General features: G+C 50.8%; 1 protein-coding gene across 1 annotated transcript in view; it reads left to right on the plus strand.

The window, feature by feature from the left end:
* The window catches only part of irf7 (interferon regulatory factor 7), a 118,176-nt gene that overhangs the window by 79,706 nt on the left and 26,457 nt on the right, over positions 1-12,013 (plus strand). Inside the window, exons 2-5 of the mRNA XM_072271389.1 lie at positions 3,945-4,131; positions 4,217-4,332; positions 9,578-9,638; positions 11,629-11,766. Of these exons, the coding sequence (XP_072127490.1) occupies positions 3,945-4,131; positions 4,217-4,332; positions 9,578-9,638; positions 11,629-11,766 (502 nt within the window). The remainder of the gene's footprint in view (positions 1-3,944; positions 4,132-4,216; positions 4,333-9,577; positions 9,639-11,628; positions 11,767-12,013) is intronic.

A 12,013-nucleotide genomic window follows, 5' to 3' on the forward strand; every position in this document is an offset into this window, starting at 1 on the left:
CACTATTCGGTGGGGGGGTTTGGGGTGACGTGGTCAGGGGAGAGTTTCAGAACACTTCGGTGGGGGGGTTTGGGGTGACGTGGTCAGGGGAGAGTTTCAGAACACTATTCGGTGGGGGGGTTTGGGGTGACGTGGTCAGGGGAGAGTTTCAGAACACTATTCGGTGGGGGGGTTTGGGGTGACGTGGTCAGGGGAGAGTTTCAGAGCACTATTCGGTGGGGGGGTTTGGGTGACGTGGTCAGGGGAGAGTTTCAGAGCGCTGTATTCGGTGGGGGGATTCAGGGTGGCATGTTCGGCGGCGTGGTCGGGACGATTTCAGTGTGGTGCGTTCATTGGGTTTTTAGGGTTCGCTGGTGGGGGGTGTGGGTGGGCTTCAGGAGGCGTGATTGATCAGTCAGTTACGTTATCCGAGTGCTACAAGAACCGCAGGATTGGTCATGGGGGGTGAGGGGGTGACATCGATCCCTACACCGTCCAGGAGGTTTACAGTTCTGGCTGTGGGAGGTGCTGACTGCAGGGAAGATGAGCAAGCTGAGGAACCCCAGCACACTGTAGGAGCCGGAGGAGTCCATTTGGCCCATCATACTCTGTCCTGCTAGTCTTCTACCTGACACCAGCCCCACAATACGCAGCATGCATGTGTCTTTATATACAGTATAGTATATATATGCATATGTATTTTATATCATTGTAATTAGTACTGTATATTTTACGTATTGCTCTGTACTGTTGCTGCAAAAGAGGAGCTGAGGAGCAATGCTTTCACACAGATGAGAGAGACATCGAGCATGCAGCAATGATACAGGCCCGTGGCCCAGCTGGACCTGCTGACCCCAGGGTCCACCCATATAATGCCTCTAGATCCCATTTCTGTGTTCACCCACATCCCGCTTGGCCCTGTCTTAAATTAGACTATCGTGTCTGCCTCGTTCCATAAACGGGCTACGCTCTGAGTGAAAAAGTTTTCATCAGGGCTCAGTTTTGTTCCCTATAAGCATTTACATGGATTAGGAATTTGCTGAGGTGTGTTGGTCAGGGTGTGACATGCAACAAACAACAACATTCAACGATGATAGAGAATTATATAAAAAAAGAAGTTAGAGGTTAAAGTACAGATCTGGTTGCCGTTTCTATAGCTTTTGGTTTTTACAGGATGGCCTTGCTGGCCCCATGTCCAACCCTCCTCCTTCCACAGCCGGGCTTGGCGGAGTTATAAATACCAGCAGGTGTTTACAATGTCAACAGTGTTATAAAAAGTAGTTTAAAATGACAGAGGGAACCAGCAGGGGCCCCCACCCCTGTGACAGTGTCTCCCTGTGCGACCACACCTGGACCTGGTCATGTCTGTACTGGAGCCATTGTCAGTTGAACATGCAGGTACAGGTTGTTATGAAGAAGTCAGGTAGCTGAGTGGAAGGGTTATAAGACCATAAGATATAGGAGCAGAAGTAGGCCATTCGGCCCATCGAGTCTGCTCTGCCATTTAATCATGGACTGATCCAATTCTTCCAGTCATCCCCACTCCTCTGCTTTCACCCCATACCCTTTGATGCCCTGGCTAATCAAGAACCTATCTATCTCTGCCTTAAATGCATCCAATGACTTGGCCACCACAGCATCTCGTGGCAACAAATTCCACAGATTTACCACCCTCTGACTAAAGTAATTTCTCTTCATATCAGTTCTAAATGGACGTCCTTCAATCCTGAAGTCTGGGCCTAGACTCCCCTACCATGGGAAATAACTTTGCCATATGTAATCTGTTCAGGCCTTGTAACATTCAGAATGTTTCTATGAGATGCCCCCTCATTCTCCTGAACTCCAGGGAATACAGCCCAAGAGCTGCCAGACATTCCTCATACAGTAACCCTTTCATTCCTGGATCTTCTCTGAACCCTCTCCAATGTCAGTATATCCTCACCCAACAGGACAAACAACCAATGTGTAAAAGACAATGAACTGTGCAAATACAACAACAAGTAAGTAAGCAATAAATATGGAGAGCTGAGATGAGAAGGCCTAATTTGGAGTATTGTGTGCAGTTCTGGGCACCTCCCTACAGGAAAGATGAAAATCAGGTTGAAAGAGTTCAGAGAGATTTTACAAGGATGTTGCGGGAACTTGAGTGATAGGGAAAGATTGAATCAGTTGTGCTCCTGGAGCAAAGGAGAATGAGAGGAAATTTGATAGAGGTATATGAAATTATCAGGGGTGTAGATAGGTAAATGCAAGCAGACTTTTTCCACTGAGGTTGGGCGGGGTACAACTAGAGGTCACGGGTTGGGTGTGAAAAGTGAAATATTTAAGGGGGAACCTGAGGGGAAACTTCTTCCCTCAGAGGGTGGAGAGAGTGTGGAACCAGCTGCCAGTGCAGGTGATGTATGCAGATACAACAGCAATATTTCAGAAAAATTGGGATAAGAATTAGATTTATTATCGTTATCATACAATATGTTTTGCGACAGCACTGTAGTACAAACACAAACATTGTTATAAGTTATAAAAATGTATGGTGTGGAAGAGCGGTACTGAGGGACGGTCACACTGTCGGAGCTCTCTCCCTAAAACTGAAAACTTGCTGTAAAATTGCAAAGAATGGTCTTGGAGACGGGCTGGAGGACTTCGTTTGAGAGTGTGGAGTATCAGCTTGGTGGTGGACTGAACCAGTTTCTTTGGGAGAGTTTGTTTCGGCGAAGTCGCTCGGTGCTGAGTAGTGAATGCAGCTGGCATTTTGTCAAGGTTCACGTCTGACTTTGCTGGGAGCAGAGGCAGATTTATTCCGTTTGTAACGGTGGAAAACCGCTCCGGTTCACAGGGCGGTTAGGTGAAAAGGATTTTGGAGCAGCGGATGGGCCGGGAAAAAGCTTTCATCTGTTTGCAACTTCCGCGCAGATGGCCCTGAGGCTTCTTCAGATGGATTTCCCCGCCTGCCCACTCCTTCTCCTCCTCATCCCACCCCGTTTTGTTCCTGAACCGTTTCTCTTGACGGTTTGCTGGTATTCTGGTGGGTGTAGACTGTTCGACTGTTTCCCCAGCAGTACTGTTTGAACTGCGCCAATGGCCTAGTGCGGTTCCAAGATGGCACGGCCTAAGTCCTGTGCGCAAACTGCGTAGTGAGCCGCCTGTTCAAGCTACTGACTTTAAGGAGCGCTGTGCAGTGTACTGTGCCTACTTCAGTTGGTAGGAGCGTCGCTGGAAAGGCCATGGTGGCAGCGACTGTTGGAGGCCGTCAGGGAGTATTGCTGCAGTAGCGGATTTGAATGGGAAAACTCTGTTTTATTTGAAGCCACTGCGGGATGTGCTTCCCCTGTACACACTGGGGACCTGGGGTGGAAGGTGTTACATCGGGCAGTACTGTACAACAGGTTTTTGAGCAGGTTCACTGACACCCCGTCCACCTGTCCATCCTGTGCCCGAGGGAGTCAGTCTACCACACTTATACGGAGTGTGAGAGGCTGCAGCCCCTGTCTGAGTGTCTGAAGGGGCTTCTGCTCAGGTTCTGGTTACACTTCAGCCCCGCATTCCTCACATACGGGCACCCAGTACAGTGGGGGGCAGATCGCAAGGAGGGTCTCCTGGTGGGCATGCCCCTAGGCCTGGACAAGATGGCCATTCATGGGTCTAGGTGGTGGAAGGTGGAGGCACTGCCCGGGCCAACTGCCTCCCCCTCTCCGAGGATGCGTCTGTGCCCGGCTGTCCTTGGAGAGGGAGCATGCGTCACAGTGGGTACAGTGGGGGAGCTCCAGGCCAGTGGGTCCCCCAGGGAATTGACCGTTTTATAGACAGTAGAAATCAAATTTAATTTGAATATTCTTGTTCTTGTCAATACTGCATGTTTGTACTTTGTGTATTTCTTGTGTAAATAAACGTTTATAGTTTTGTGGGGGGAAAAGGGGCTGACGCTGAGGATGTGTGGATGTAGAGAATTTCCCTGATCTTCGCAGGACTGGGCTATTGCCAGCGGGAAGTTCACCGGACAGGATGCCAGTGACCCTCCCAAGTGGAAGGCCAACTTCCGATGTGCCCTCAACAGCAACGAGTCGTTCACGAAGAAGGCTGACAACTCAAAGGATTCTTCTGATCCACACAAAATCTACTGTGTCGTGAACCACAACCCGGTAATGGCTTCAGGTATGGTCGCCCCCCCCCACCACTTCGACAAGAGTTGACTGGGCTGAGTGGTGGCACCAGGGTGAGCGTTGTGTTCTCGTTACAGGGGTGCGCGTTGGAGCCGCAGAGACAGATGACGAGCTGGACTCGATTCTGTACTTCAGCCCTGGGACGGAGCCTGGGCAGCCTGACTTTAACCTGCTGCCTGACCCCTACGCACAGGTAGGTGCTCGTCACATACTGTCCCGCCCTGTCCACTGCCACTCCCGTTTCACTGCTTCCGTGGCCTGCCCCGCCGCGTCCTCAGCACGGCACTCTCCTCGGTGCCATCCCTCCCACGCGGCAACCCTTCCTCAGCACTGTTCCTTCTTTTCACAAATGTGCAAAACGATACTCAAGTACAAAAGACATACAAAGCTTAGGGTTACCATACGGTTACTGAATTGAAATTAAAATACAGCTATAGGAATCGATAATGCACACAATTCCCTGCTTGGCCACAGTTCTCAGAAATCCCCCATTGAACCCAAATGATCACATGCTCCCTCTCCGAGGCCGCCTTGGCACAGATGTAGAACTGGACGAGGGGCAGAGCATTGGACAGCCCACTGCCTGGACCCACGAAAGGCCATCTTTGCCAGGTCTAAGAGCAAGCCTACCAGGGACATCCTCTGAGCGACCCCCTCCCCCACCCCAACTGGGTGACCATAAACCAGGAGCGTGGGGCTGAAGTGCAGCCAGAACTTGAGTAGCAGCCCCTTCAGATATTCAATCGGGCTGCAACCCCTCGCATCCATGGGGGCATGGTACATTGACTCCTCCCGGCCACAGACAAGACAGGTGGACAGAGTAACAGTGAAGCTGCTCAGGAATCTATTACATGGTACTGCCCTGTACAAAACCCCTCCGCCCCAGGTCCCCAATGTACAGGGGAATGACCCCTGCACAGACAGACTTCCGCTGGTGGCCTCCCTCACTGCCTGATGGTAAGCCAGGCTGCCACAGTGTGCCCGGATGGCAGGCGAGGGCACTGAAGTGAGAAATGTGCAACGGAAGCCCGGACGAGAACCATCTCGACACATCGTGGAACGGCATGGCGGGCGTCTGTGAGACAGCTCACGCTATGTGGGACCAGCTTGCAAAGGAGATCTCGAGGTTTGGGTCCGGCAGAGTGGGGAGCCACTGCACACCCCTGAGCTACCCTCCACACCCACTGTGGCAGGATGGGAAATGACCTTCCCTGTGGCATGAGCTCTGCCCTCTGTGGGCGCAGGAGTACTCTGACCAGGAGAAGCCTCGCAGAAGCTCCCAGTAAAAAATCTGGCGCAGTGGAGTGGTGTGGTCACCGCTCATCACCTGACCTTTCTGTGGACCGTAGGAGTCAGTGTACTGAGAGACCGCCCCCACAGGCTACAACCCTGCCGCAAGTAGCCCCACTCACCAGCATCAATCCCCTCCTCAGCAGATGGACTCTGAGCAGTCAGCTCCCCCCGAGGTGAATCAGCCCCCTTAGACAGCCCGCTTGGCAGGGCACCCATCAAACCGGAGGCTACAAGCTCAGGGGATGCAGAGAGCAAGTCTCTTTCCATGGCCCCTGAGTAATGAGGCCATCCTCCAGGTCTGGGATGTACTGGGAAGATAGTCTTCCCCCTATCTTCGGAATCAGAAGATGCATGTCTCTTCCTTTCTGTAGCTCCGATGTGGGGAGTTCTGCTGACCTCCGTTTCGGCGGAACTCTTGGGCCTCATCACCAGATCCTCCCTCCCAGCCTCTCCAGGCCCTTGCTGAGCCACCCAGGCTGGGGCTAAGGGAAGGCCCTGGCTCCTCCTCATGTGGCGGAGAGGCCTAGAGATTTTTCTTCTTCGTCTTCGCCTTCCTGCCCTTTACCTCAACCCATCCCTCCTTGCCAACTGTGCCACACTTGTCCCCAGTGACATTGAGGAAGAGTGCAGAGCGCACACCAGCACGTAGCATGCAGGGTATTGAACTGAACTTTATCAATAACCCTGCTTGTACAGTGTGTGAACTGCTCCCATGTGGGACTGGCTAAATCAATGGCACAGGGTTAACAATATTAACTACTACTGCATCTCCCCTTCTTGGGGAAAAAGAAAAGCCAGGTATATACTCCTTGTCCATAGAACAGCATTGAAATTCTAGTCACTGAAATTGAGTGATTCAGCTCACTTCACCCATAGTATGTAACCTGAGCTCCTTACTTAAACAAAAGACATTATAACTCTCTCTCTCTTTGTTTTCATTCCTTTTCACCAATTCCTTTTTTTCTAAGAACAGTCTCATTTTGTGAAAAGTTTTCAGAGTTTAAAACTCTTTTTAAAAAAGCACAGAATCTAATGGAGGTCAGGATAGACTACCTGAACACTCCGGCAAAGTGAGAGGATTATTCTGCCGCTTTCGTCACTTGCCCTAAGCTGTCAGGCTATGGAGTATATCTCTGTGGCAGAACAGATAAACAACCTGATCTGGTGTAGGTTCCTGGCAGTGTTGGAGCGAATAGAGATTTGTGAACAAGTGTGTCCACCTCAGGTAAGTGGTTCTCGTCATCAGGCCACTCTATTTCTTCCTCTACTTTTCATGAACTTTGAAGACACATGAGTGCACGCCTGTTCCACCTGATGTCACCTCGTGATATTCTGTGACAAATGAGGGTGGTGCATGCTGCCCGACTATTGTTCCTTCGGTGAACTGGTCTGAAACCCAAACAGCTTCACCACTCCTGAGCGGCGACAAAGATTTTGGTCTGTGTCTGAGACTGTGCATTCTCTTCGTTTTCTCACGTGTGTTGTCTCAAAATTTCTCACTTTGTCTAAGTCTGGTCAGTGAGGTTGGAGAAGGGAAGGGAGAACGGGCAGGCTTGATCTCAGTCTCCAGCCCATTGACAGCTCTGATGGACTATGGCTGTTCACAAGAGATGTGGAGCGGTAAGCTTGCAGTGCTTTGTCAGGATCTTTAGCCTCCTGAACAGTTTGCACTGCTTTCTGCTTCTCCATTTGCCTGTGGAGATATGGACACCTTGTCTGGCAAGTCCCGAGTAAAGGCTTTGAGTTCTGAGCAGTTGAATTGTGGACTTTTGTCTCTGGTGTTCCATAGCGAGGGAATGCAACTTTCAGATGCTCTATATCCATGCGGAGGATGCAGGGGACAGCTTGGACACCTCAACATTCTGTTGCTGGTCTACAGTGAGAAGGTATTTCTCTCTTTTCAGCTGCAAAATGTTTGTGCCTGCAACTCGCCATGGAAAGCCTGGGAATTCTGTGGGACAGAGAGGTTCAGCAAGATTGTTGTGCAGTTTTCTGCATGCTTCATGTTGCTTCATGTAATCTCCCAGGCCACCACACGGACTGTCTTGCTCTTAGGCGACACTTTTTGATGCCTTGATGAAATTGGTGGATTTGACTGATGATTTTGGTGTGCACAGAAGCAGGAAAGATGAGTCCGGAGCCCTTTAGCAGCAAACCATCAGGAATGGTGACTGTGTCTCTTTCAAGCCAGTAAGGACCAAGTTCGTGAGCTCCTTTTGGAACAGCTGGACCACCCATGCACACAGTGTTGCAAGACCTTGCTGCAATTTTGGTGCTTTTTCAACTCAATGCAAATTTCACTCAGCTTACTTTGTGATGCAGGAAAGCTTTCACATATCTGAGCTAAGTAAATGCTGAGGTCAGAGGCAGCCTCGTCTTGCAGTGGTTAGAGAGTAGGACACCGCTCCCGGCCTCAGCTGGTAAAGTACTCTTCTTTCAGTACCCTGGGCCTGTGGACATCTCCTTCCACTGAACATTGTGCAGTGAATCCATCCTTGGATGGAGGAATGCTCTTTACGTGGAATGGAGAGTTGCTGCATCTCCTGCAGTTGGGCATTTTCCCTGCTCTTTGGTTCACTTGTCTGTTTTATTTGAGTTGAGCTCTACTGTCACCTCGTTCTGACTGCATCCTTCTTTTTGTACAGCTTCTGGCATCGTTTTTGTGCCTGAGTTCTGCCTGTTGCTGACAAACATTCTCACTCTGCTTGACTTGTAGTACTAGCTTTCTCTAGTGTGAGATTTACCTGCATCTGAAGTCTCTGACAATGTGGTGCGTACTAGCCCAACAACAATCTTATCTCTAATGAGCTCATCTTTCAGAGATTTCCATATGCACAGTTGTCTGACAGGAATACAAAGCTGTGATGAATTCATCTGATTCCTGACTTCCGGAGTTGAACTTTGCCCTCTTGTATATCACATTTTGTTTTTCTGTGAAGTATCACCTCACCCAGAGAACGTAGGTGAGGAAGGAGGTCTACTTCGTGGAGGTGGAGGTGAAGGTGCAATTATGGAAGGCCACTTTCTGTACAGGGCCTGTCACTGGCTCTGCTGGCATGAAGATCCCTTCCACAGTTATCCCCCTACTCAGGGCCAGGGACACCTCTCCAGCGGACAGGAGGTAGAAAGGCGACTCTTGCTGCATCTTACCGATCCCAATAATGCTCTCATCCTCACCCACAGATGCAGCCAGGTGAGCCAACTTCTACTCAGCACTCAGGGATGCAGCAATATCACATTGCCCCACACTTTTTGGAGTTACCAGTGAAAGGTGGTGGCTCCTCGGGAGCTCGTTCACCAGAAGCTACGGCTCCTGCTACGGAACTTGGTCTCGCAATTTTGGAGCTGCAGCCAGCCATGTTAAAGCCCCGGTCAGTCAGAACTTAAACACCACTGAATTAACTCAGTCACAACACATCAGTCTTACGAAGACAGTTCTGGGAAGAGAGAAAGGATAGGACTCTCTTCCAGACAGGCAGGGATTCTGTGTGATGAGGCTCCAGTGCAGCAGGGCTAGTCCAGTGTTCCTCAGTCCAAGGATTCAGCACAAAGCTATTCGCCTGGTCATCCCGGGTGCAGTACTCCAGATGTTAGAGGGTTTACCGATGTCAACAGCTAGGGAAGGAGTCCCAGCTCCCAGTAAAAGTTGCTTCACACATTTCGGAAGCTACTGGCCACTGTTGCTTCCACAGCCTGAGCACAGACTCGGTGAAGCTGAGCAAAGCAGCTTCCTCCGAGAAGAAACTGCTGTAGTTCGTAATCTGTGGAAGATTAGACATCTCTCTCTGACACCTTCCTCTGTCCTCATCGCCGTTCCTCAGGGTTTATTCCCGAAATAAGTCCAGTTCTTTTCCTGAGAGCTCACATACCATAGCCTGTCTCATAGTGTGGCCCCCCCCCAGTCCTACCACTGCCCCCCCCCCCGGCACCATAAGCGTCATCCCAGGTCTCAATGGTTTAATTGGATCTTGACCCCAGGTTTATGGTGTGAGTGAGTGAATGACGCATCACGCCCTCTCCCTCCTCGTGTCTGGGGAACAGTGGTACTTCGGGGGTGGGGAGCAGTACGTTGCCCTTGTGTTGCAGTGGGGGGGGGGCGTTGTTGGGCACAGACTTCATGGTGACTGCTCCGTCCTGCTGAACAGGAACCTGTGGAAGACGTGATGCCACACTTTGGGTTGATGAGTTTGTCCGACAGTCCTCAAGGTAAGTGTTGCTTTGCTTTACTTGCAGATATGGAAAACGTGCTGAAAGCAGCAGCGACTGGGGCAGAGGATTTGTACATTTTATTTAGTTAGAGATGCTGTTCAAAACAGGCTGTCACTGACCAGCACCCCACCAGTGTAACCCCAGCCTGATCACAGAACCATTACAGTGACCAATTAACCTTCCAGCCGGACTGTGGGGAGACCGTGGAATACCCGGAGGACCCACATGCATAATGTGATACATTTCAGTCAGAATGGAGGAGCAGACTCGATGGGTTGAATGGCCTCATTCTGCTCCTGTGTCTTACTGTCTTTCCCAGTGTTTCTGTTTGAGGTTCCTTCCCTGAATGCTGAGTGAGAAAGGCATCGAGCATACTAGCGGCAGCCCCAGAGCTGCCCAGTCTGTCTGTGGTCGCTGGGCTGATGGTGGCTGGGACGGTGGTGTTGCTGCCTGGTCTGAGTGAGTGACCGCTGCCACGGTCAATCCTACCTGAACTGGAATGAAAGTGGCAAAAGACAGAGAGGGAGAATGAAGGTGGAATCCATCAGTGGCCTGGCCAGTGTTTATCGCCCTTCCCCAAATGTCCCTGAGGAGGGGGTGGTGAGCTGCCACTCTGACCTGCTGCGTTCTATCTGGGGAAAGAATTTCCGGTGCTGTTGGGGAAAGAGTTCCAGGCATTAGGACCAGTGATGGTGGAATTCTCGCCCTTCACCCTGACGGTAATATGCTATCCAGTGTGGGAGTCTGATGTTCTTTCAGATGTCAGGAAAGGGGTACAAAATATAAAGATGAGGAAATCTGCAGGTGCTGGAAATTCAAGCAAACACACAAAGCATGCTGGTGAACGCAGCAGGCCAGGCAGCATCTCTAGGAAGAGGTACAGTGGACGTTTCGGGCTGAGACCCTTCGTCAGGACTAACTGAAAGAAGAGATAGTAAGAGATTTGAAAGTGGGGGGGAGGGGAGATCTGAAACGATAGGAGAAGACAGGAGGGGAAGGGATGGAGCCAAGAGCTGGACAGGTGATTGGCAAAAGGGATATGAGGCTGGAGAAGGGAGAGGATCATGGGACGGGAGGCCTAGGGAGAAAGAAAGGGGGAGGGAAGCACAGAGGATGGAGAGCAGGCAAGGAGTTATAGTGAGAGGGACAGAGGGAGAAAAAAAAAGGGGGGGACGGAGGAAATAATAATAAATAAATAAATAAGGGACGGGTTAAGAAGTTCACCGATGTGTGGAGATCTGTGGGTCAATGGGACCAGACACTTCACTGATTTGAGGAGTGTGGAGATCTGTGGGTCAATGAAACCAGACAGTTCACTGATTTGAGGAGTGTGGAGATCTGTGGGTGAATGGGACCGGACAGTTCACCAATTTGAAGAGTGTGGAGACCTGTGGGTCAGTGGGACTGGACAGTTTACTGATTTGAGGAGTGTGGAGATCTGTGGGTGAATGGGACTGGACAGTTTACTGATTTGAGGAGTGTGGAGATCTGTGGGTGAATGGGACTGGACAGTTTACTGATTTGAGGAGTGTGGAGACCTGTGGGTCAGTGGGACTGGACAGTTTACTGATTTGAGGAGTGTGGAGATCTGTGGGTGAATGGGACCAGACAGTTTACTGATTTGAGGAGTGTGGAGATCTGTGGGTGAATGGGACTGGACAGTTTACTGATTTGAGGAGTGTGGAGATCTGCAGGTGAATGGGACTGGACAGTTTACTGATTTGAGGAGTGTGGAGATCTGTGGATGAATGGGACTGGACAGTTTACTGATTTGAGGAGTGTGGAGATCTGTGGGTGAATGGGACTGGACACTTCACCGAAGCATCTGTGTTGGTGCTCTAATGCTCTTTGACTGTGAGTTTCTGAATGTTTGGCTGTGTGCCTCTGTGCGTTTGTCTGATTTCGGAGACCTGTGTTGCTCTCTGTCAGCTTGCCCTTTCCCACTAGGTAGGTGTAACCTTATATCCGCTTTGTGTTTCCTGTGCAGACCAGCTGGATCCTGGCACTGGGCACCCAGCAAACTTCTACACCCAGACTGCAGATGTTCCTGGCGTCAGTCACCTGCCCCTGGGTGCTGCCCCTCAGGAGGCAGCCAGCCAGATCCCCCCTCATGCCTCCTCACCAGGTGAGGTCACGGCTGGTGGCAGTGGTGAGGCGAGGGTCGGAGATGAATGGGGTCGCCAGATTTGTGGATCCATCGGTGGAGAGTGTCTCACTCTCTGTCCCCTTGCACCTTCTCATCTCTTTGCACCCCACCAAACATCCTTGCCCCACTCACCCCCACCCCCGCCCACATCCCCAGCAACATTGCATTGTCATTGGAGACAGTCCAGAGGAGGTTCACAGGAATGATTCCTGTAATGAAAGGGTTA

Source organism: Mobula birostris, chromosome 11 (assembly GCF_030028105.1).
Source record: "Mobula birostris isolate sMobBir1 chromosome 11, sMobBir1.hap1, whole genome shotgun sequence".
NCBI classification, from domain to species: Eukaryota; Metazoa; Chordata; class Chondrichthyes; order Myliobatiformes; family Myliobatidae; genus Mobula; species Mobula birostris.